The sequence below is a fragment of the Dipodomys spectabilis genome, unplaced genomic scaffold (assembly GCF_019054845.1).
Source record: "Dipodomys spectabilis isolate Male_0828 unplaced genomic scaffold, ASM1905484v1 ptg000019l, whole genome shotgun sequence".
Taxonomy (NCBI): Eukaryota; Metazoa; Chordata; class Mammalia; order Rodentia; family Heteromyidae; genus Dipodomys; species Dipodomys spectabilis.
Window position 1 is genome coordinate 17,208,635 of NW_024870696.1, and position 26,696 is coordinate 17,235,330.

The 26,696-nt window shown below is 38.6% G+C and overlaps 1 protein-coding gene across 1 annotated transcript in view; it reads right to left on the reverse strand.

The window, feature by feature from the left end:
- The window catches only part of Pappa2 (pappalysin 2), a 214,997-nt gene that overhangs the window by 100,654 nt on the left and 87,647 nt on the right, over positions 1–26,696 (reverse strand). The window contains 8 exon segments of the mRNA XM_042674437.1: positions 8,014–8,031; positions 8,033–8,161; positions 9,993–10,030; positions 10,033–10,182; positions 13,684–13,775; positions 16,216–16,344; positions 19,724–20,213; positions 22,474–22,595. Of these exon segments, the coding sequence (XP_042530371.1) occupies positions 8,014–8,031; positions 8,033–8,161; positions 9,993–10,030; positions 10,033–10,182; positions 13,684–13,775; positions 16,216–16,344; positions 19,724–20,213; positions 22,474–22,595 (1,168 nt within the window).

The window sequence follows — 26,696 nt, forward strand, 5'->3', positions numbered from 1 at the left end:
GTGCTTGCCTAGCATGCATGAAGCCCTGGGTTCGATTCCTCAGTACCACATAAACAAAAAATAAATAATAATGTCTTACCTGACATAATAAAAATATTACTATGCTTTGTTTTGAAAACATCAATGCTAGACACAAACAAAATGATATTTAAAATTCAAGATTTTAAAAAGGAATTGAGTAAAATTACCAATTTCCTAGAACAAACTGATAATAATATCTCTGTATGTCAAAATTTGTTAAATTTTAATTTAATTTAATTTAATTTTAATGTTAATAGTTTTTAAAAGGAAAAACTGAACAACAACAAAAAATAAATCAGCCAAGGATCCAACACAAGGAGCTAGAAAAAGAACATCAGTGTAAATCTATAGAAGCAAGAAACAAATAATAAAGATAAGGGTAGAAATCAATGAAATAGAGAAATAGAAGAAATATGAGAAAAGGAAAAGGTTAGAAAAGGTTAGTTGAATGCACTAGTCAAGTCTCATGTATAAATTGTTTAAATACGGATACAGGTGGACCCTGCAACAATGAGATGTACGAGACACTATGTCAAAAAATGAACTTTACAACTTTGGCGGTGGTGGGGAGAGGGGGGGAGTGTAGTCATGGAGATGGGAAGGCAGGGATGGTAGGGTAAAAACAAAGGAGGAGGCAACAATGCTTGAAAAGAAATGTACTCATTACCTTGCTCATATAATTGTAACCCCTCTGTATGGTATTTTCACAATAAAAAACTTATTTAAAAAGAATACAAAAGATGTGATAAATGGAAGAATCAGCGTATGATAAGCATTATGTCTATTGTTCTCATATCAACTCAGTTTCCAGAACATTTGAGTTGATTTTGTACTTTACTGTATCTGTAGCATATGCTTACACTATTTGTCCTCCACAATATCAGTGTAAACAAACCTACTACCATATATGCAACTTAAACAGTTCTCCATTCACTTTTGAATCTTCTACAGAAAACTGTGTTGGTTATGTAAAGGAGTGTTTATTAAGAGAAGATGTGGCTTTATGTTTTGTTTCATATTTTAGTTTTTGATGATTCTTTTTCCTTTATGCATGGTATATTTACATATATATCTTCAGGAGGGTAGGAATTCCAGGAGAAAATGGACACGGATGAAAGTGAACTATAAAACTCATGGGTAGAGACAGGAGGGGGAGATTGGGAGAGAATGAAGGAATGGAAGACACTCTATCAAAGGAAATGTACTCATTACCTGACTCATGTAATTGTAATCTCTCCATATATCACTTCTGTAATAACAACAAATTCATAGTTTTAAAAAGTGGATGTTGTCATGGAATGGAATATTGTTAGTATTTGCTGGAATCACAGAATAGAACAAGAGTTAGCAAGCTATACGTCCATATGTGAACTCTGACCCACTGCCAATTTTTTATAGCTTATGAGCTAAATTTATTTGCATTTTCAAACAAAATGATATGAATAATGTGAGAAACCACCTAGAACTCTAATTTCAGTGTTCCTAAGTCTAATTTTATTGGATCGTGGCCATACCCATTCATGTACATATTTCTTGGCTACCTCCACACTAACAGCAATGTTCAGTAGCTGTGACATTGGTTATTGACCCACAATTCTAAAAATATTTCCTTTTGTAAATCTCTCTTCACAAAAAGTGTTTCAAAACCATTATATAGAGTAGAAGGACCACAGGCTTTGGAAAAACAATTTCAATTTTTGTCCTATCTATATCTGTATTAGCTATATTACCTAAAATACTTAGTATTTGTGGGTTTTTTTAAAATGAGGGAAATCATATTTCTCTTTTTTCTTTTTTATTGTTATTATAAAGGTGATGTACAGAGGGATTACTGTTTCTTAAGTCAAGTAATGAGTACAGAGAGAAATCATATTTTTTCTAGAGAATTTGTGGGAGAATTCATAATAAATAAGTGAAATTCAGTCCATTTCAATAAACAGATTTCCTCTCCATGAACAAAGTATTCTCATCTTCAAAATCCAATCAACCTCACAATATACTCACTGCTAAGGATTCATATTCAGTGTTTGGCTGTTGAATTCAAACAAAGGGCAGAAATTATGGTTAACAGACATCAGGCTTTATGCAGCAAGGTTTTCCAGGCAATGGTCCATAATTTGTAACTCATGTGGGAGAGGATGCTGGTATTTAAAATACTGAGAGCATGTGGTAGTTTCTGTTAGGATTGCTAACCAGTCCAGTCTGAGTGAGACCATTCATTTCAAATTGGAGACAGTTTAGAACAACCATGAATATAAACATGAACATATGATTTTGCATATGTTCACTGCCTCCCTATGAACCAAACAACAAACAGTGATGTGGGCATTTGCTTCTCACACGGCTTCATGTGATGTCTACTGCTTAGATCCTAAGAGCTTCCTGGAAGAAATCACGCATCTGTTTGTTGGTTTCTCACACCTAGAGTTTATAATAAGCACTTAATAAGCCCTGCAATCCTAATCTACTCTTTTAAAATGAATGATGGGAATACAAAAGAGGTTTGGTTTAAGGGTGGCCTAAGTGGTGGGGGAAAGAGTGGTGGGGGGTGGGGGTGGGGTGGGGTGGGGTGGGGGTGGGGTGAATATTGATGACGTATTCTATATACATCTGTGGGAATGGAACAAGGGAACCTTTTGAAATCCAGGAAGTGAGAAGGGGGATGAGAGGGAATGATTGAGGGATGGGTTTGATTAAAGTCCAGTGTATACATCCACACACATGTTATTATGAGATCCCTTTGTACAACCAATGTATGCTAATGAAAAAGGAAAGAAAAAGCCAGGTGAAAGTGGCTCACGCCTAGAATCCTAGCCACACAGAAGACTAATTAAGGTTCAAAACCAAGCCGGAAAACACATCCAAGAGACTCTTACCTGCAATTAACCAGCAAAAAAACTGGAGTGGAGGCATGGCTTAAGTGATTGAGTACCAGCCATGAAAAGTTTAGAAGAAATACAGCAGAAGGCAAAACATCTTTTTATTTTGTCAATTTCCCAGAGGTTTTAATTTGTGTTCTTGCTTATCTTTTGCCCATCTCCAGTCCTTCATTCTGGACTTGGCATATTGGAAGTACTTGATGAACTTTGATTGGTGGAACAACAGACAGTAGAGAATGTAAATGGGATTAGAATCAAGAGGGCAAAACCTGAACTTCAGGTTCACCATCTTATTCTTTGGAGATAGAAAAGGCACTGTGAGGGCTGGGAAGGTGGCTCAGTGGTAGAGCGCTTGCCTTGCAAGCCGGAGGCCCTGGGTTCGATTCCTCAGCACCACATAAGCAAAAAGAAAAAAGCCGGAAGTGGCGCTGTGGCTTGAGTGGTAGGGTGCTAGCCTTGAGCTGAAGAGCTGAGGGACAGCGCCCAGGCCCAGAGTTCAAGCCCCAAGACAGGACCCAAAAAAAAAAAAAAAAAAGAAAGAAAAGGCACTGTGAATCATATATACACACACCTATGTATATTACTTTCTTCATCTATAAAACAGAAGAACACCTAACTTGTGAAATGTTTGGGAATTGTAGGGATTAAAAACCAGGCAAGAAAATGCATTTTGTAAGCCATAAATGCCTGTAAAATGTGTTTAATATTTCAGTTAACAAAAAGAATTTACACTTTATATTATTTAAGAAGATTCTTACAGTCTATTCAACTCAAGAAAAAAATAAGAAAAACTAAGGGAATATCATACCCCAGTAAATAGTGAAATAAAATGCTAGAAGTCTTGAGGGGCAGGGTAAGTAATATTTTATTAAATGAAAGAACTTGGAAAGATATTTGCAAGGTGAATGTTTTCCAGTACTGTTATTTCTCTCATGTGCAATCAATTTCACTCTGATCCACAGCATACAAGTCATATTAGTGTATCAAATTAAGGTTAAATTACAGTGAAAGGAAGAATGAAGTGTCAGAAATCCTAAACCTCAAAAAACTTTTTTCAAAGGGAAAGAAATTCTAACTACAGGGCTGGGAAGGTGGTTCAGTGGTAGAGTGCTTGCCTTGCATCATGAGGCCCTGGGTTCGATTCTTTAGCTCCACATAAGCAGAAAAAGCTGAAGTGGCGCTGTGGCTCAAGTGGTAGAGGGCTAACCTTGAGCTGAAGAGCTGAGGGACAGCACCCAGGCCCAAAGTTCAGGCCCCACAACCAACAAAACAAAAACAAAAAAATTCTAACTAGGTTATTTTTCAAAATTACTTTCAAATTTATTTGGTACAATGTGCGGGTTTTGAAATCTATGTTTTATTAATAGATTTTTACATACTAATGTAACTTTCAAAGATATTGTTGAGTTTGTTTTCCTAGGATTATTCATAAGAACACATTATTACCATAAATATATAAAGTAGTAAATTGATATATTATTCCAGTTGAAAATGTCTGCTTCCAGTTATGATAGAGTTATCTTGTAGTAGAACAAGCACCGCTGACAAATATAAATGTAAAATGTGAATTACATAAAAAAGTAATAATACTTGGAAGCATTTGAGAACAATCAAGACTCAGGATCTAAGAGCACAATATCTCAAAAGGAAAGAAACAACATGAATGGAATTTAGCATTCTGTGCCTCTGAGATACACCTCCTCAACTATGCAGACTAAAAGTATAGAAAGTCTAGCAAAAATTGGCTAGAGAGAAGCCAACAACCATTGGCAGACACATTCAGTTGAGAAAATAGAAATTGCATCTCAGAGATCCCAAAGTGGAGGGTCCAATTCATGCTGTTCATGCAAACCTCAGAAGAGCAAGGCCTTGGAAGAAATCTATCAAGGACCACACAGAACAAGAGCACAGCTTGAGTTTCTTGATTACTTATTGGATTAAAGTGACCTTCCCCACATCTTAATATGCATCAGATGATCATATTGAAAAAAATAGTATTAACTGGAACCTGTTCAGTGTATTCATTGTCTGATATTCAATGAACACATCATTTCTTTATGAACCAAATGAATAACAACTAAAAGAAAATAAAAACTAAAAAAAAGCTTAGATCACTAAGACATTAGTGCCACGAACTTTAAAATTAGTAAGATTAATATATTTTAAACTGATTACAAGATAGAACATTTCAAACAAAATAAGTATAGAGAAAATTAATTTGGTATTACTAGAGAGAAAATAAGGTATTTCTTCATTTAAAGAGACAAATTACAGACAGACGAACTCTTAAATTATATACTCATAGTTTCCAATTTATACAGTTCTTGTTTCCACAAAAAAAAATAGCAATCTAAGGGTTGGGAAGGTGGCTCAGTGGTAGAGTGCTTGCCTTGCATGCATGAGGCCCTTGGTTCGATTCCTCAGCACCTTATAAGCAGAAAAAGCCGGAAGTGGGGCTGAGGCTCAAGTGGTAGAGTGCTAGTCTTCAGCTGACAAGCTGAGGGACAGTGTCCAGGCCCAGAGTTCAGGCCCCACAACCGACCAAAAAATAAAAAACAACAACAACCAAAAATAGCAATCTACTTTATTAAATATGTCTCTCAACAAGAGGATTCAAGTTTCAGTCGGTAAGGTACTCATTGCAACTGCTATCCTTTCAATTAAAAAAAAAATACCAGGTGTTAATCATGACTATGATCAAGTTTACCACTTGTTTCAGTGTCTGCTATTGGCAGGACACTAGTTATCAGCTAATTTGAGCCACACAGACACAGTAAAGTATGTAGCCATGTCATTTCTGTTTCTCTAGTGATAAATCTACATGACAATCCACAAAAAAAAAAGGATGTCAAAGGAGGTAACTGAGCAAGGCTGAAAATGAGGCAAAGAAAGGATAAATGATCATTCCTGAAGTTAAATTTAGTTAATAGTAAACAGAGTTGCAGAATAGTTAACAGAGAATGGAGACATCAGTGCCACCAAAGCCAGAGAACCTCAATGGAGGGAGGTTCCTTGGTCATCTTTAACGAGAAAAGGAGTCTTGACAAAAAGGATGAAGATGCCTTAGAGGAAGTGATACCAAGTAAAAACTTCCTGTCACTCAATCCTCAGGGACATTTCACAACAAAGGGAGAATGAGGGATAAAGTGTTAGAAGCTGATAATAAGCTCAGTGAGGAATAAGACAATTCCTAGAGACATAAAAAACTTGCCTGGTTTGTAACATAAATCAGAAAGAGAAAAAGGCAAGCAATGACCAAACTATTCTTGGCATCTTTTCTATGTACAAAGGAATGAAATACTTTAATTTTGCATTTTCTTTATGTTTTCAATTAGTGAGGCAAGGAGCTATAAGAATTACTGTTTGCTTCATTTGCCTACATATGTTTAACTAAAAATAAGAGCATTTGGCAAAAAAAAGTTAGAAGTCATGAAACATTGTAATGTTTCCCATTGTAAACATTTTCTTTGCATGGTTTCACCTTCATAGTCATTTTGTGGTCCTACTCTCCCATGTAGAGGACCGCCTACATAAGTATTAATATGCACTGAAATTTATGAATCCAAAAGCAACAGAAGCAAAAGAAAAATAAACAAATCCAAGTTTATGATGGGAGAATATCTTTGTAAAGCGATGCAAAAAGAATTAGGGAAAATATATACATAAAGTATCTATATTTTATATATCATCTATGATATAGGAAATAAAAAATGATATTCAAACTTGTCCTATCAAATATAAAGATCAGTGTAGCATCTAACAATTGCAAATTACACATTACTTGTACATGTAAACTTGTTGTTACTCACATTGACCATATGCTCATCCATACCCATGTATTTTCAAGGTTCAACAAATTTCAAAGCATTGAAATACACAATAAACTTTTGACCAACATATATCTGTAAATAAAGACAAAAGCTCCGAACTCTAAAAATATCTGTAAGTTAAACAGCCTACTAACAATTCATTTAAGAGTCAAGAATGAAATCACAATAAAATCTTGAAAGTATGTGTGAACTGAATAACAACAAAAATAAAATGGGAAATGTGGGATATTGCTAATGTCATGCTTAGAAGGAAACTGAGTGCCTTTGGTAAGTTGAGTGTTTATGTAATTTGTCCTTTTTAAAAATCTTAAACTTACTACTGTTAAGTAAAATTGACCTCTCAAAGTGTTAGAAAAATAAAAGCAAGTGAAACCCAAAATTAATACATGGAAAGAAATAGTAAAGATCAAGGTGGAAAAATTACTAACTGGAGTCTCATATACAAAGGATCAGTGAAGCAAAATTTTGGTTCTTTGGAAATATAAATAAAATTGACAAATTCTTAGCTAAACTAACAAATGAAAGAAAAGACTCAAATTAATACAACTAAAGTGAAAAGGATATTGTAATACTTGCAATGAAATGCAGAGAATCATTAGGAAACACTTCAAAAACTTATATTCCTATAAATTTGAAAATCTAAAAGAAATGGATGATTTTCTAGACACATCTAACCTACCAAAATCAAGCCACAAAGATATAAGTAGCCTAAAAAGATCTATAATTAGCAATGAGTTTGAAGGAGTAAGAAAGAATCTCACAGAGGAAAAATCTGAGACCAAATATATTCAACTATGTAGACTCAAGGCTGGAAGTATGGCAGCAAGCACGAGGCCCTGAATCACAACTCCACTGTCATCATTTTTTAAACATTGAAATATCGGGGGGGGTGGGGCTGGTGGCTCATGCCTTAATCCTAGCTACTCAGGAGGCTGAGATCTGAGGATCGCAGTTCAAAGCCAGCCTAGGCAGGAAAGATTGTGAGACTCTTCTCTCCAATAAACTACCAGAAAACTGGAAGTAGTACTGTGGCTTAAGTGGTGGAGTGCTAGCCTTGAGCTGAAGAGCTGAGGGACAGTGCCCAGGCCCAGAATGTAAGCCCCACGACTGACAAAAATAATAATAATAAGAAGAAAAGCCTTAAAATAACAAAATGTGATCTCTGACAAGTCATTGAATGAAGAACTTTGCATGCGTGCGCATGTGCACACATACACACACACACACACACACACAGTGACATACACACACCTCCACCATTTACAAAAATCAAGGCCACTTACTTCAAGCCATATCTCATCATTCTTTTTCCAGGCTAGCCTCCATCTGCTCAGTCTCTTTATCATGCGGTCTTTTCCCACTGGTAACATGGGGAAACCAGCCAGTTAGGGGCAGGTGCTTGGGTAAATCTGGATGGTATGATGTGCAAATCTGAAATGTAAGGTCAACCAAAAATCAGGTGTAGAGTATGAGTGATAAGTAAAGACAAACTCTCCTTTTATCAGGAAACAAACAAAAAAAGTCTCAGTCTTCTCAATGTAGAATAACTTTTCAATGTTTTCTCTTAGCATTAATAACATGATATGAGAAGTTAAAAAAACAAACAAACATACAATTTTCAGTCCACTATTGACCAAGAGATCTTGCCCAAAGAACAGCCCTGGCATATTTCAGGTAATTATTCCTAGGATCAGTCATTCTACTCTTTCTAACATGCTGGATAAATTCTAATCATGCAACTTTGGCTACCAATTGGAAGCTGCTGGCTAAGGAAGCTATTGGGCATTGGTCTGGGTTATGGTTTTCTTCTTCAAAGAAGAATAACAGAACTCCAGGAAAACTTTGCTTACTTTACTTTGGGAAGATAGATTAGACTAAAAACTACTTCAGAGAAGGGTCACTAACTGAAATCGCCCAACTTTCCTGTCTTCCAGAGAAAGATGCTATAATTTGGCTGAGAGAGTATGACAGAAAGTTACCTCATCATATCTAATTCCCCTGACTCTCTTGTTAATGAACTCCAATGTCCTTTAAGGTCACTACTGACATAATTGCCTCATCTTCACAGGGTTCCCTTACAAGTAAAGGGGAAGAAGTGAGCTTTACCTGACCAGTATAATGTGGGTGGAAGTCTGTAGTGTTGAGCTTCCAGAAAAGATGGCATTTTCCAAACAAAAAGGAAATGCTCAGCTGGCATATACTAATTTCTCTCTGACCTGCTAAATTCTTCCTCCTGGAAAGGCTGATTTCATGCCTAGTAGAGCAGAAGCCATTTAGGAGGAGGAGAAAAAAAATACTGCAAGCCAAGAGTGGAAGAACTGGAGTCCAAAAGACAGAGGGTTGTTGAGGAGATGCTTGAACCAAAGCAACAGCCTGGTGGTTCCTCAGACTCTTCTGAGAGGTTCCTTAGATCTAAAGTACAATGATTTCATCCTGCCTTGAATCAACCGGCAAGCTAACATACCTATGAAGGACTGAATTACCTACTGCTAGGAAGTGTGGAAGAGCGTATTTGGCAATGAGAAGCATCTGAAAGGTACCCAAGAGCCTTTAATCTTGTTTTAGTATTCAAGAATAATTTATAAATATTATTAGTGTCACATTGTAGAGTCTACAGAGGATTTCCCATCTATTTAGGAAGATGTTCAGGAGAAACTATCTAATGACTAAGTCTAAGAGTTCTACAGTAATAATTATTAAAGGTAGTTATCCTTTGATATTTAACACATACTTTACATCTCATTTGATCTTTATAATTTATCATTCCATTAAATACAAAAGATAATCACATATTCATTTACATATGAGAAATCTGGGGATTAGGGAGGTTTAGGGACTTGTCCAAGATGACATAACGGTAATGCTAGCAAATTCAGTGGTGTACCTCAAGATTTCTGAGTTCTTCCTACTTCTTTTTATTCTTTCACATTATATTCTCCAAAACAGAGTCAAGAGTAAGTTCTGATACATGTATTTGTAAATCCAGTTTGGGGATTCTGTGTATATACCCTAGAGTCAGCTAATGATCAAGGGTTCCTAGATGAAAGCCACAGAGATTGGGTGGGGGTAGGTATGGGTGATAGGATTTCAATGCCAATCCACAAGCTTTTCCACTAATATTATCTTGATCTGAGATCAGTGAGATTAAAGAAGAAAGAATGCCAATATCTGGAGAAAGATGCAAGCTCCCATTCAGCAACTAGTGGAATAACTTTTACAATCTTGTTTACAACCGTGACCCAATTCACCTGGCTTGACTTACCATGGAATGAGGCTCTCCTGTTACCAGGGCAACAGGGTATTCTTGTCTTCATGAGATGAGTAAGCCTGGGTGGCCCACTGATCCAAATACCCTTCAGGCGTGTGGAAGCCACAGTCTACAATGCTGGTTTCCTTCTCAAAGGGCTCACAGATTCCATCTCCTTCATACCTGTAGCAGAGGCTTGGCTCCCCTGACAAGAAGCATGTATTTTATTGGAAAATGTTATTACATTTCATGGAGGGGGGATAACAGCTGTGTTTACCACATTATTCCTCTAGCCCACCAAAAAGATCCTGTGAATGCCCACTAGCCCAATCCTTACCCCAAACACACCACACTTACAACTTTAAGGAAGAGGATCTGTTTTTTTTTTTTTTTAAACTGGGGAAGGGTTAAAATCCACCCACAAAATAAAGCTATAGTAAGGGCTGGGACTGGGAGAAGGGGATTGGTGAGGAAACCAGCTGCAAGATGGATAGAGGAAAAAAGTTAACAAGGCATCTAGGGAATGTTGGAGACGTGAATGAAGCAGAAAGAGGATTCAAATGATAAGTGTAATGTATTATGGTTTTTTTAAATTTCCTTTCTTGCTTCTTGAAATACTAAAATAATTGAGGAGTTTGTTCATTGAATTGTGTTTCTTTCCATCTCTCTTCTCACTGAATTCTATTTCTTTGGCTAAGTAACTGTTCCGAAAAGAAAACTGGAAAGCAAGGTTTGATTCATTGGCAAGCAACCTATTTGCTCCCAGGATACTTCTTATTAATCAGACATGGAGACTCATTTGCTTCAAGGTACAAATATTTATAAACCAAGTCTCCTTGTTTCCTATCTGCTTTTTGTTGATGGTGGTTGTGGGGCTTGAACTCAGAGCCTGCGTGCTGTCTTTGAGCTTTTCAGCTCAAGGCTAACACTCTGCACTTGGGCCACAGCTCCTCTTCCTCTTGTCGACTTTTTATGCCATAGATTTAAAACTGTTTTTTTTTTCTTTTCAAATTCATCTGAAAACAACAGACCACTTTAAAAATACATTTCAAATGCTTCCTTTGAATCTAATATTTTGAAAAATAATCAAATGGAACTATATGCTTAGCATAAAATGAATTCAGTACTCACTGAAAACAATGTCTTAGTGGTAGAACATTCCATGTTAACTATACCCAGTAAATAATTTAAATATACTCTTAAGTATAGTATTTAAGCATAGTTAAAATAATTTAGATATAGTCTTACTGGAGTTAGAGTCTGAGGAAATATGAGTCAAATTTCATGGGATCAAATGTGATAGAAAAAAAAGTGAAGTTTGTGCTTAAGTTAAATGAGACTTGATCTGGACAGCACAGTGTTTGGAGAATGTATGTTTATTTTCATTATGAGACCACTGTGTGGCTACCAAAAAAGAAAGGATGCAAACAGAGGTGGCATTAACAAATACTTCTGCACAGAAGAGGGAGGTAATCCATTCTGTGTATTCTGCATAGCCAAACCACATCTGCAGTATTAGATTCCTTTCTGGGCATTGACCATGAGAAACATGCCAGGTTGAGGTAAATAGGAAAGGGTCTGGAAACCTAATCACATGAGGGGATATTTGGATTGGAAAGGAAAATAATAAGGAGGCATTTCAAATATCTGAATGGTAGTCAAATAAAATAGGAAAAATGTATTCTCTGTAGCTTCAGATTAAGGAAAATGCTCTTAATTGAGCACAGGAAAAGCTGGATTCAGGGATGGATCTGCAGCAGCCTTGTTGAGTGTTCTTGGATGAGTCATTCAAATATTCTGAGCCTCAGTTTACAAACTGAAAAATGGGAGAAGTATCTATAACCAAGCCTTTTTGTTGTTAAAAAAAAAAGGTCTATTTCAAGGTGCATTTGTCACTGCTATGGTTATGTAAACAGAAGCTATAGAATGCCAAAGATTTTGCAAAAGTGCTTTCTAAAAGAAAGCAAAACTGAATGCTGAGTCACTGCTTGAAAGGAATAGGTCTCTGTCAAGCTCTTGGCACATGATAGGAACTGAATATGTGGTGAGACTACTGAATACATGGTATATTTGTGGGCATTTGTTCGTTAAATATATAGATGATATGTGGATGAATGGAGGAATGGATAGAAAATTGATGGATAAATGGATAGTAGAAGGATAGATAACTTGTGATGGATGGATGGGTGGATGGATGGATAATCAATGAAGAATGGGTAATGAAGAGATAGATGACGGGTGGATGATAGATGGATGGATAGAGCGGTAAACATTAAGACTCTGTGATTCTACTCTGCCCGTAAAGAGCAGGGGCATTTGTGTGTTCTGTACAATCTTGACATCTTATTCAATTATACATAATTATAATTTCTTACTTTAACGTACACTGTATAGATATTAAAGTATTTTCAAATGCACTGCTATTTGAAATAACTTTGACATGTGATTGTGGCCCACAGAATCATTTTGGTGTTTTAACCTGGAATAGAAAACAGTCTTCTGTTAAGAAAACTGATGGTGACAAGGCCCATCGGCACTGGGAAGAGTGCTATAGGCCAGGCCTTGGAGTTCCTAGAGTTTAGGGTCAAAGTCTCTTAGACACAACTTATTACCAGTGATTCTCCATGGCTAAAAAGAAAAGGACATTCCCTTCTGTCATTTTACATAATCTTACATATTAAATACAGATACCAGTTTGCCTTCACCCTGTCTTAGAGAACTTCCTTACTCAAATTTGTATTCTCAAATGTATATTTTGGTGCTTCACATGGGGACTCAAGAGAGATTTTTGGTAGCAGAAAGGTAGGCACAAATATAACCAAATGGTTTAAGATGAGCTCTTAGAGCTATATTAACTTGCATTTAATCCTAATTTTAACGCCTCCACCTAAATAAGCAAATATAAACGCTACAATCCTTTCCTACTTCGGTTTAGTTCACTCTTCACTAGGTAAGTGTTAAATGGGTTGATCTATGTGAGATAGTGATTGGGATACATCAAATGTTATCATCATGTTCATTAAGCTGTATGTTCTAGTATATCGAGAACTCACAAAATAATACACTGAGACATCTACAATTAAGGTAAATGGAAAGACTTTGAAAAATTATTTTAAGCAAAGCAAGCCAGAACAAAGAAACACTGGCTTCATGGTTTCCCTCATTTGTAATAACTAGAACATGGATATTCTTAGTAGAGGCCCACAATAGTTCAATAGCTATATACATATGACCATATAAAATGATCCTTATGAACTGAACTCCAAGAAATGGAAACAAGAGGTATATTTTAGTATTCTGTTTGCAGTCATTTCTCCTTTCTTTTCTTCCCCCCTCTCTTTCTTTCTTTCTTTCTTTCTTTTCTTTCTTTCTTTTTCTCTTTTGATGTATTCCCTTTTGTCACTGTTTTGGATTTCTGTACCCCTCATCTTGTATATATATCTGATTTGGGGAAAGGAAGGGTAATCACAGAAATGGTGGGACAAAGGGTGAATCCACGCAACAGTGATGCTCACTAGACACTATGTTGGAAACTAACTGTACAACTTGAGGGGAGGGGAGTCGGGGGTGAGTGGGAGAAAATGAAGAGGTGACCCTGTTCATAAAGAAATGTCCTCATTACCTTAGTGATAAAACTGTAACCCTTCTGTACCTCATGTTTATACCATTTTAAAAGGTATAATTCTAGGCAGGAACTCACACTCACCTACACAGTTGAAGCCTTCCTCTAGTTTACATGCCCTTGAGCATCCGTCTCCGTTCAACAGGTCTCCGCCATCACACTCTTCTCCCAGGCTTCTAGACATACACATACAAACACACACATAACAGGGTTGTTTTGGGGGTTTGTCTATGTATTTTTCAATGTGTTAAGATTCCTAATTAAGCAGTACATAATGGAAGGGTGGGAGCTAAGAGAGATGCCTTTATAGAAAACAAACCAACACACAGACGTTTGGGACGGGGATGTTCATTGCTTCTGGTTTTTTGGCTAAGATCAAGCCTAGGCTAAGGCTGTTGCTCAATGGCAGAGTAGCTGTCTAGGAACTTTTGAGTTCTATCTCTAGCACTGCAAGTAAACAAAACAAATATATAAATACACAGACATTTAAAAAGGTCCTATTTTAGTCGATGGCTGTATCTGGTGTGTGGTGGGAAGTCTAAGCAGTGTCTTAAGTGTCTTCCTGATTTGAAATATTTACAGAGTACCCAGAAAAGATCTGATACTATTTCTGGTAGAGGGTCAGAAGCATAAAAATGCCTTTTAACTTACTGATTAGTGGAGTTTTAGAAGGGTGATTTTATTCTTCACTTGGTTAAATGTATTAATAAAAAGTAATAACCCAATAGTTACAAAATCAGTAGCATTTCTATACTCTACTAATAGCCTATTATCTGAAATAGAAATCAAGTAAGCAATCTCATTTATAATAGCTACCAATTCAGAACATACCTAGAAACAAATTTAACCAGGAAAGTAAAAGTCTCTACAATTAAATTGTAAAATATTGATGAAAACCATAAAAGAGGACATACACATCACATCCCCACACAAAATAGAAAGAATCTATGTTCATGGGTTGGAAGAATCAACAATTGGAAGAATCCGTAATCTGCTGCTCCAATGGGATCCTTATCAAAATACCAATGACACTATTCACAGAACTAAAGGAAACCAGGTCTGGGAAGATGGCTCAGTGGTAGAGCGCTTGCCTTGCATGCCTGAGGCCCTGGGTTCGATTCCTCAGTACTACATAAGCAAAAAGAAAAAAAGCCAGAAGTGGCGCTGTGGCTCAAGTGGTAGAGCACTAGCCTTGAGCTGAAGACCAGAGTTCAGGTCCCCACAACCGGACCCCCCCCCCCCCCCCCCCCCCCCCCCCCCCGCCAAAAAAAAGAACTAAAGGAAACCATCTAAAGTTGATACAAAATGACAAAAATACCAAATATCCAAATAATCCTCAACAACAAAGTAGCCTACCCGGTTGTGCTTTTAATTCATTGTTTTTCCTTGGGTAATAATATTGAATTTGGTAAACTTGTATCTCCTTTTTGTATAACTATTAGGATGTACAAGCAGCTAGAATGTAACTTAGTTCTGAGCATCCTTCTAGGGTCCAGGTCGCTAACATTACTCCTTATTACCACCTGGTGGCAGCTATTATGTATTGCAGGGCAGAATTTTCTAAGAGCTGGATAACAAATGTCATTTTGAACCTCAAATTCTGAGTGGGTGAGTAAATATAGATCAAGGTAGGTAAGCTAGTTTACAGGGAGAGGAATAGAAAGAATTTTGCAAGAACAAAATAAACTTTGGTTACAACTCAATTTAGCTATTGAAAAATAGATGATGGTTACCATTTTTCCCCCAGTGGATATGCACTGAACTTCAGAATATTATTATAAAGACAGATTGATGGTTAAATAAATACATGAGAAAAATTATTTACATGAGTTAAAAGTTTGCTGTGGATACAATAATGTTATATATATATATATAAAGTGGTAAACTCGAAGTATACAAAATATTAAAAATAAGAATGACTTAGTTGAAGAATTTAAGGGAGAGTCATTTAATCCACCATGGGGAAAGCAGCTCAGATGATGGTATCTAGGATGATGAACAGCTAGATGAGCTTAAGGACAGGTTTATATAATGTGTCCATCTGCCCTGAATTTCCTGGTCTTAGTGATAATTCAGTATACACATTGGGAACAATTCCTGGCCAACTATAATGAAAGGAGCATGGCATGATTGAGAAATAACCAGAAGCAATTCTATCTTCATCCTGGTAGTGTTTACCGAAAAGCTGGAAATTGCATTGTAATTAATCTTTCTGGGGCCAAAGGAGCTGCTGACTTCCTCAATTTAAACACTTAGTTAATAAATCCACACAGTTAATTAAAGTATAGGTCATTTGGCTGATACTCTTCCAGCATTAGTTAACAAGTAAGTTTCTGTACAAATTTCTTCCCTGTATCCATCCCCGGCAATTATTCATTGAGGCCATAAAGTTGCCCCAAAGATCCAGCTAACCTAGGATGAGTTGTAAATCGAAGTGGATTCTTTCATAACTACAGATAATGTCAGTGACCTCTTAAGGTGATCATGCAAAGTCCCAGAATTTGTAACGTAGGTTACCCTTTCCGTTTCCAAACAAGTCAACTTCAAACTGGAGGCTGAGAGTCTTAGACAGAGTGGCCTAACTCACACATTCCTACACACACACATAAGACTCACCCTGTGACCTTCCCATCTCCACAGTAGGGATCTCCATGGATGTGGTTTAGGGGAGGTGAAGCTTCTCCCAGTTCTCCTCCAGCTTCAGCTTGGACTTGGTACTCATACATCTGCCCAGGCGTGACCTCCCTGTGGAAATCAATTGGTTAATGACCATGACAGCCTCAAAGGGAAGCCTGCACTGGAGCCTTTGCAAATGGCTCATAGGAGTTTTAGAAGACAGTGATGGAGGACAGAAATGTTGAGCATGGTGCATTGTATGAAGTAAAAACCAGTGTTCCCCATACACTCCACACAACAGACATGAAATAAGTGCAGGGTGAGTTAACATTAAATATAACAGTCCTAGACAACCTAGGGAACTTGTATGAGTTTTAACTAAGCGAAAACAAGACAACCACTGAAAAACCAATGCTCTGTTTCTTAAAGTAATGAGAGAAATTGGAATTGAGGTTCAGAGTGGGGCTCAGTCTGTGGATCCCAGCTTTCTCATCTCTCAGGAGAATTCTTGTCTTGAAGAGATTAAATCCTTAAAGGTAAGAGCAGGTATCTTGTTGTAGGAGATTGAAACACTTTTCATTAATATGTGGGAGGGGCAAAATATTCCCAGTTAGAAATACATTCGATTTGTTTCTTCATAATTCCAGGAATTAAGCCCACTAACTATTTTCCCTCTATGTTTTTTGTAGCTATGAAAACCTGGAAGTGAGCAGTTGTAACGGTTGATATAAGAAATGGATTGGACTCAATAGAGCCCTAATTCAGTGATTGAGAGGAGACAGGAGAGACAGATAGTTAGCGGAGGAGAGGGATCAACAAGAGAGGCTGCTCGTTCCAAAGATAAACCCTGCCTTCATCTTACTTTTATCCCAGGTTTGCCCTAATTTAAAAAGTACCACCAAAGTTAAGCTAGGACGAAAGGTATTTGAAAGGACAAAATCACAATGGAGCTTGCCAAGTCGTTCTTTTCTCTAAAACTCTTCAAATCAACCGCAAAGCCTCCATTTGCTCACCTGGTATAACACACCCAGCAAACAGGAAATAGCTTGGGGTTTCCCAAATACCTCTATAAACCTCTAGGCTGGCTTTTAAGAAATTTTAATAGGAAAGTTACCTAAATATAAGAGACTTTTAAACTTCCAAATTAGTTTTCTTTTTTGAGGGAACAGCCCTCTCATGACAGTGGCAGATATTTCTAAAGCAAGCCCAATTTTATATCCTGGTCCTCTTTACAAGGTAGTTTCTCCAGGGCTTCTTGTCCAGCCGTGCATAAAAGTCTTACACTGTTCTTTGGCTGGGAAAGGATTAGATGGAAATGTCAGTATGTGTTTACTCTTCTTGGGATGGGAGAATCATAATGGCAGTTAGCTCAGGCATTCAATAATCTCTGAGTTTGTAAAAGTCAATGTGCTACTGAGCAAAGAGAATGGAAATGAGATTTTGTAGGAAAATTGGATTTTAATCCTGAGTCTGTCATTTATTTACCAGGTTAGGCAACCAAATAAAGTGTCTGTTTTCTATCTATAAACTGGGAAATTATTGGCCTTAAAAGTTTATGTGCAGGAATGAGGATATCATTAGGTAACAAATACCATATTAACTGCCTTACCAGAGAAGCTAAAAAGTGGTATTGTTACATATTATTTAATTGATTAATCCATCCATTCATTTATTCATTCCCAGTACTGGGGATTGAACTCACTGTCTCATATACTTGCCTGGCTTTTATGCCCAAGGTTGGCACTCAACCGCTTGAACTACAACTCCACTTCAGGCTTTTCACTTGTTAGTTGTAGATAAGAGTCTTACAGGCTTTCCTGACCTATCTGGCTTTGAACCTGAACCATGATCTTCAGATCTCAACCTCCTCCTGGATAGTTATGATATAGCTATGATTACATATGTGAGCCACACCAGCACACGACTTGCTTTTTTAGTTTTGTTTTTCATTTAAATTATCCCTGTGTTCCATCTTCCAATTTGAAAAAAAAAAGATCATTTTATTGCCCTCTCATTCTAAGGACGAAAGCCAATAGGGGAAGAAAAATATATTAGATCACAGGTAGGAATTTGCTTTACTTTTTGTAGTTGTGCTAGATTGCCAAAGGACCACTCCAACCAGGCTGTGCTTGCTGGGATTTGACTGCTGTGTTGCCCATGGAAAGGAACATTTATTTTGTTGCTCCTGGAATCTGGAATTAGCTGAGTGACTCAACCAGGAAAGAAGAACATAATAAGAACAATGTGAAGCACAGACTTGGTAGACACAGGTGAAGTAGGGCTTGTCCCTTTGCTGCTAGAACCTTTCCACCACCAAGGGAAGACCAGGCCAGGCTTATGGAGACCATGAGCAAAGAGGCCCCATGCTAGCTGCCTAAGCTGAGGCCTTCAACATACACAGGAGGTCAGTTGGGGCCACCATCTGGCTCTGGGCAAGCCATCTGGATGAGAACACCCAGCCCATCCATAGAACTGTGAGAAACAACATTTGTTGTTTTGACTCACTCTATTTTGTGATGATAAATAATGTAGCAAAAACTAAACGATATAACACCTTTGCCAAGGCTTGGTTTTTTCCTGGTTCTGACCTTGGATCATTCTCTTAAGAAAATTACAAGCCAGGCACAGGAGGTTGAGATCTGAGAATTGGGCAAGAAAGTCCATGAGACTCTGATCTCCAATTAACCAGCAGAAAACGGGAAGTAGCCCTGGGGCTCAAAGTGGTAGAACACTAGTCTTGAGCGAAAGAGCTCAGGGACAGTGCTCAGGCTTGAATCCTGAGTTCAAGCCCCCCCCCACCACCACCAGAACAACAGCAGCAAACAAAGTATGAGGAGGAGGGATGTTCTCTGGAGATACCAGCCTCCTATTATAGACATTAAATAGACACTAAATAAGGCCAGGGCCTTATATCTTCTGACCTCAGCACTTAAGTACACTGAGTCTTAACTCACTAAACATACAAAGAATAGAAATAAGAGAATGAACACTTGGAAGAAAGGGAGAAAAAGAGAAAGGAAGGAGAATCAGAAAAGAAGGAGGAGGGATAAAATACACCATATATGAGTCACGAAACTAGAGCATAATGTCACTCTGCAACGTCATCTTTCTGCTGGGGTAAGAAAGAGGTGACTGTAACTCAGTTATAGAAGCCATGGCAGGGTGTTAGAGAGCCACAGCCAAGGAACCAGAAATCAAATTGTCGCCAGGTTGAAGACTGCTTCTGAGAACTTATGTGTGGCAATTTCACTGAGTCCAACCGAAAGCTTTCACACAAGTAATGTCTCCCCCTTTCCCACCATCACGATGACAGGGGCAGTGAGCTATTTGTCTCCTTTAGGGGAAAGATTTTTACTCATCTTAGATATGCCACTTTAGAATGAAAGTCTGCTTCCCTGCCAATCGCAAACAGTTCTCCAATGAAGGACGTAACGGAACAATAGAAAGTCACGGAAGAGGAGGGGACAAAGCTGGCCCCTGGTGTAGAAGGCCGCTAAGCACAACGCACCTGTCCGTGAATGTCCTGTAAGGATGTGTCATCAGCACTGGCGAGCCGCTGGCAAAGGGTGGGTCTCGCAGAACCCGGTACCTCACAGGCTGACAGCCAGAGCACAGGGCACTGCCGGGCAGCGAGGTCAGCAGCGCTGCATCAATCTCCATCCGCTCATCCAAGGTGTACACTTTCACTCCCAAGACTTTCCCTTCCGTGGGCAATTTGATGGTGAGCGGCGTGTCACAGAAAGTGTGATACGGGCCCAGGTGCACAGACTCCTGGTTTTCCAGCAAGATCTCTGTGTCCAAGAGGGCTACGGAGGAATTCACGGAGAGGTAAGTGATCCACAGGGTGAACGTGTCAGCTTGCACGGGGTATTGGAAGAGCAGCTCCAAACTACAGCCTTCTGGGGGGCAGGGCACCGTCATGTTCGTGTTGTACAGGTGAAGCTCAGGACTCCAGGCCTGTAAGCTCGGCTCACAAGGCTGATGCACATCGGGAGGCCCTGGGGGAGACCAGCAGAAAGACACATCCACAATTACCACTAAGGGTCTGAAAATGACTAGCTTACATTAGCAGCCAGAATGAGAAAGCAGGAAAGGATCTGGAGCTCCTGAGAAAGTCGTGTGGCTTAGTGGCTGATATCTTACCTATTACTAAGGATCAAGATGTAAAGCTAAACCATATGATGCTCTTGTTATTCTTCTATTTTTACCAAGGGGATCTAGCAGGAAATTGGGAATGGGACAATCAGAAAGGATTCTTAAAGAACCCATAAGCACAGAAAAAAAAATATATATATATATCTACACTTAGTTTATTATGCATTTATGAAAAATTTTTGTTCCTGTTCCTGAAGACCAGTGTGAATTTCCATTTGTCTTGGTGGTATTATTCACAAAAATCCTCCCTTTTCTCTAAAATCTTATGTGGGTACCTCAGCTCCTTGATGATTAGCCAAATATGAAAACCATATGCTATAGAATTTGGGCATGTATCAACAGGTAAGTAACCCCAGGGAGGAAAAGGTAGGCAGGAAATAGAAGCCTGCATGATTGCATAAGAAAAAAAAACGGTGTATTAGTAGCCAAATAAAAGTGCAATGGTGAAAAAACAAGTATCACAAACATATTAAGGTCAGCTCTGTGAAAATAATCCATACAAGTTTTTTTTTAATATCACATGAAGGAAATTGAAGAGACAGTAGTGTATTGGAGATCAGTAGGGTCAGCTTTTGATTGGCCCTGGGCCAGACTTTGTATGGCTATAGCAAGCCTGTATTGATTTTCCTACTTAGAAATAAGTACTAATATTTAATCTCCACCTTAGAAGAACAGAGAGAGAAAGAGAGACAGAGAGAATAGATAGATAGATCTTTCTCCCTTTTGCAAAGGAACACTAGTTTGTTTGATTTTTAGCAGTTTTCCAGTGCTTACTCCAGAATACTAGCTAATTAAAGGTCCTTTTCAGTCACCCTACAGCACTGTCAGAAAGTTTTTATTAGAAGCTCTTGTGAAGCATTAAGTAGGTGATTTCAAAGATGACTTCGTTTGCCTAAAGATGCAAGAATTAGAATACAGAATTTCTAATTCCATTCACTTCCACCACTAGATAACTCTGAATTCTCATAAGAATGTTATTTAGAAAAAAATAAGCATTAAGAAAAGCTTCGGATCAGGAAGGCAAACAGCACTGAACCAACTGTTTACCACAGAAAATGGATTTTTTGTAGTGCCAATCTTGAAGTTCCATAAATGTTATATCCACTTTTCTTTATTCCCTGAAAAGCTTTATTTAAATGATCATATACAGTCAGTCATGGAATGGTCTCCCTTTAACTCTGCCACTGGAATTCCTGGAAGCCCCAGATGGTATTGCTCAGGTACTATGCACTCTTAGGCCACTGTCTTCCTTTTGATTTTCATGGCCAAGCTACAAGTTAATTCAGAAAGACTGAATCCAACACATATTTCTGAGTAAGTTTTTGGAACTTAACAAACATAAGCAGGGGCAGGGAGGGGAAAGCAAAGCTAACAGATGATGATTAGGAAACACTGAAGAGGATGATGAGGGAAGAAATCAAACCATTCATCACAAGGTGCTAAAAGTCATGTCAATAACACTTTCTGGATTGGAACTGGGAAAAGATTCATGCTGAAATTTTCTCCCCCGTTCCTGATATAAGTATGTGAGTATGTGCCTGAGAAGTCGAGGGAGGGACAGGAAAAAAGATAACAAAAACATCTTCCCCCTCCAAGAGCCTAGCTTAGATCACATCCAAAGCACAAGTAGTACCGGCATTAATAGACTCATAAAATAGCATAGACGAGAACAGCCCGTGTGGAACACCTAGTCCACCCTACCCCCACCCAGATTCGCCAAGCCAGTGAATGAGTGTTCCCTGAAATCTGTTCTGTATTATCCTCCTGATCGAGGAGAGTAGGAGATCAGCTTACTCTATCGTATGCCAAGGCTCAGCCAGGGACAAGTAGGCATCAAAGCTACCCCTAAGTTTTGGCTGACTTCTTTTTCCATCTGTGTTATGTGCTGACCTCTGCATCTTCACAGCCACTGAATATCCACATTGAGCAGCGATGGGACAGCTGCCACACACATCTGCCTCAAGAAGTCTTTCCAAGGCCGGGTATATAGGCAGCAACACATATGCATTGTCTGTTCCTCCCCATGCTAACCTTCACCCTTTCCCTTCATCCTCAATCTCAGTGGTCAATAACATATGAATCAAAAAAGTCATGGTACTTTACCAACAGCCTCCTCTGGGGTCCAGTAACCTGAAGAGTCACACACTCTCTGCGAGGATGCCTTGTAGACATACTGACGGAACGTCCCATCTTCAGTGCAAGCATCGCACATGCTGCCCGGGGTCCTGAGAAGAGGAAAAGACGAAGATGAGCAGTGGCCCTCAGAAGAGCTAGGATAAGGAAGGATGGTACTGCATAGGAAGCCCTAGAGAGCCAAAGGAGACAGCATCATCTCTCAGCTGATGTCCTAATTGAGTAGATCTCACCTTCATGAAATAGACAGCAATATAAAAACCCCAATGAACATATCACCAAGTCATGCCTACATCACGCCCTGTGCACAGCTCGACGAGACATGCTGTGCTGTTTCTGGCCTTCAAGTGACCGTTTTAAGCTTCTCAGTTTCTTAAATACTTACCTCTACGCTCTATGCTCCTGACAGTGTGTTTGCCTTCCTCTTCTTAGAATTAGGACCCATTCTTCTGTGCTCCCACCACTCCTACTATCTCTTCCCTTTGGACATTTGTATGTGGTGTTAGAAATTTAGATATTCCAGCCTAGCTACAGCAATAAGACAAGATGCAGACATAAAGGGGATCCAAATAGGGAAAGAAGAAATAAAACTCTCCCTCTTTGCAGACGACATGATCTTGTACTTAAAGAATCTCATGGATTCCACTCCCAAATTACTCAAGCTGATTCAAAACTTTGGCAAAGTAGCAGGGTATAAAATTAACCCCCAAAAATCAATGGCTTTTCTGTATGCCAACAATGAGAAAAGTGTGGCTGAAATTAGGAAAGCAACTCCATTTGTAATAGCCCCACAAAAAATAAAATACCTAGGAATTAACTTAACCAAAGAAGTGAAGGACCTCTATGATGAAAACTTTAAAATCTTGAAAAAGGAAATCAACACAGAACTTAAAAAATGGCAAAACCTCCCATGCTCCTGGACTGGAAAGATTAATATCGTGAAAATGGCAATACTTCCCAAGGCTATCTACAAATTCAACGTGATACCTATCAAAATTCCAACCTCATTCTTCAAGGAAATAGAAGAGGCAATCCAAAAATTCATATGGAACAATAAAAGACCCCGAATAGCAAAAACACTCCTCAATGGAAAGAACACTGCTGGAGGAATATCAATACCAAATTTCAAACTCTACTATAAACCCATAGTAATCAAAACAGCTTGGTATTGGCATAAGAACAGACCTCAGGACCAATGGAATAGAATTGAAAACCCAGAAATGAACCTACAGACCTATAGCCATCTAATCTTCGAAAAGGGAGCTAAAACAATAGAATGGAACAAAGACAGCCTCTTCAGTAAATGGTGCTGGCAAAATTGGTTAACTACTTGTAGAAAACTAAAGCTAGATCCTTATATATCACCCTGCACAAGAATCAACTCCAAATGGATCAAAGACCTCGAAGACAAAGCAGACACTCTGAAAACATTACAGGATGGAATAGGAGAAACCCTAGGTCTCCTTGGCTCAGGCCGAAATTTTCTGAATAGAGACTCGGAAACACAACAAATCAAAGAAAGATTGGACAAATGGGATTGCATAAAGTTGCAGAGCTTCTGCATGGCAAAAGACATAGCTAGCAAGATCAATAGAAAGCCCACGGATTGGGAGAAGATCTTTACTAGCCATACAACGGAAAAGGGTCTCACATCTAAAATATACTTGGAACTCAAAAAATTAAATCCCCCAACAACAAATCTTCAAAGAAACAACTGCCCAATAAATAAGTGGGTGAAAGACTTAAAGAGAAACTTCTCTGAAGAAGAAAGAAGGATGGCCAATAGACACATGAAGAAATGCTCAACATCCCTAGCCATAAAAGAAATGCAAATCAAAACAACATTGAGATACCACCTCACTCCAGTTAGAATGGCAAAAATCAAGAACTCTAACAACAACAGATGCTGGAGGGGATGTGGACAGAAGGGAACCTTACTGCATTGTTGGTGGGAATGTAAACTTGTTCAACCACTTTGGAAAGCAGTATGGAGGTTCCTCAAAAGACTTCACATAGAGCTCCCCTATGACCCAGCAATCCCACTTTTGGGCATTTACCCAAATGTTTACAAACAAGACCACACTAAAACTACCAGCACAACTATGTTTATTGCAGCATTATTTACCATAGCTAAGATATGGAACCATCCCAGATGCCCCTCAGTAGATGAATGGATCAAGAAAATGTGGTATATATACACAATGGAATTCTATGCCTCTATCAGAAAGAATGACATTGCCTCATTTGTTAGGAAATGGAAAAACTTATATTATTAAAAATTATAATTATAAAAACTTATAATTATAAAAAATTATATTAAGTGAAGTAAGCCAGGCCCAAAGAAACATAGGCCCCATGGTTTCCCTTATTTGCAATATCTAGTATATGTAGGAGTCAAGCGGAAAAGGTCAGATAATGTGAAGTTAGGAAAATGAACTCAGATATGTATTTTAATGTTTTTTTCTTTCATGCATGTGTTTCTAACGCATTTATAAGATTATCTCTTTGTTGCTTTGTATGTCCCTCCTCCACAGTATAACCCCTGCTTCCACTATATTTGATGTCAGTATAACTTGTGGAGGAAATGGGGAAAAACAAGTCGTTTAAGGATACAGGTGGACCTGTTGCAACAATGAGAAGTACAAGTTGTCATGTCCAAAACGAGCTTTACAACGTAGGTGCAGGGGGGGAGGGGGAGGAGAAGGATTGGGATGGGGGGGGGAGGGGGGGAGGGGGGAGGCTGGGAAGGGATGAGAAGGGTAAACAAAGGAGGAGGCTGCAATGCTTGGTAAGAAATGTACGCATTATCCTGCCCATGTAATTGTAACCCCTCTGTACAGTATGTTCACAAATAAAATAAAATTAAACTAAAAAAAAAGAAATTTAGATATTCCAATACTCTCCTTTGCCTGTGAGCTGCATCAGACCAATACTATCGTCCCTCTGTCCCCAGCACTTAGCACAGGGAATGGCTTCCACAGCCCCTCCCGGAGATGGCTATGAAAGGATCAGCACAGTGTATGAAGTGCTCCACAGGTACCATATGTGGGGATAACCAGAATAATAAAGAATACTAGTCAGATAACAAGAGACTTGCACTTTGTGAGTCTCATCATACTAGAAATCTCTTGTAGAAGTCTAACTGTGAACAAAAATGTATCTAAAATACAGGCATCAACTCAGAGAGGTTCATCAAGCAATGTATCAATAGCACGTATTAACAGCATATTGCCATCCTGTACAATGCTAGTAAAACAGTACTGTTAGGTAGAGGTAGTAATGAAAACATCAGCTCCTACTTATTAAACATCTCACCTACCCAGCCTTGGGCTACATGTGTTTTTCACACATTATTTCTCATCCCTATACTATCTCTACTTATTCTTACAAATGAACACATTCAGGCTCAGAGAGGTTAATTAAATTTCCCAAAGATACGGGTTTATTCATTCCTGTGAGCAACTTCACCAACTTGATACTGTCCTGTACTTTGGCAAATAAAAGCAGTAGTTAAAAACCACCCACTGACTCCAGTCCACACTCACGTCTACTGAGGACACCGCTCCAAACCACATTTCCCTGATGTACTTGGCCCTTCCGGGGCCGCTGCTGAGTGCGTAGCTAGGACTCCTCTCTGACATAGGATTCCAAATACCTACTGGGGTGGAGTAAACAGAACTCCAGACATGACACAAATCGTTGAGTATGTGACGCGAGTCCGCCCAACACACGTGTGAAGAGGTCTCCAAGCTAGCCCACCTCGCCGAGAAGAGGAAGCAAATTGCAGTCTTTTCTGCCAACAGACTCCTGACTGAGCCAGTTCTGATGTCTGCTTTATCGTAACATTTGTACCAGAGAGAGAATTGAAAGATTAAATTGTTTACATGTGTTACATAAACTGATGTAAAACTCCAGTTTGCACATACCCACAGAGGACTTACTGTTCAGCCAGTGTGACCAGAGTGGCAGAAGGTCACACTTGCAGGAAGATGATCCTTATACACATCGCATAGATGTGTGCTGAGTTACCAAAGCAAGCCTCTGAGAGCCCCTGGTCCTGTTGACAATGCAAACTGTATTGTAGACCTGTGAGGTCTAAAGTGATGTCATTACTAAGTATGGGTCAAAGAATCAAGAACAACCATGAAGATCACGAGAGTTTGTGAATACCACTTTGGAGAAGGATTTATTGG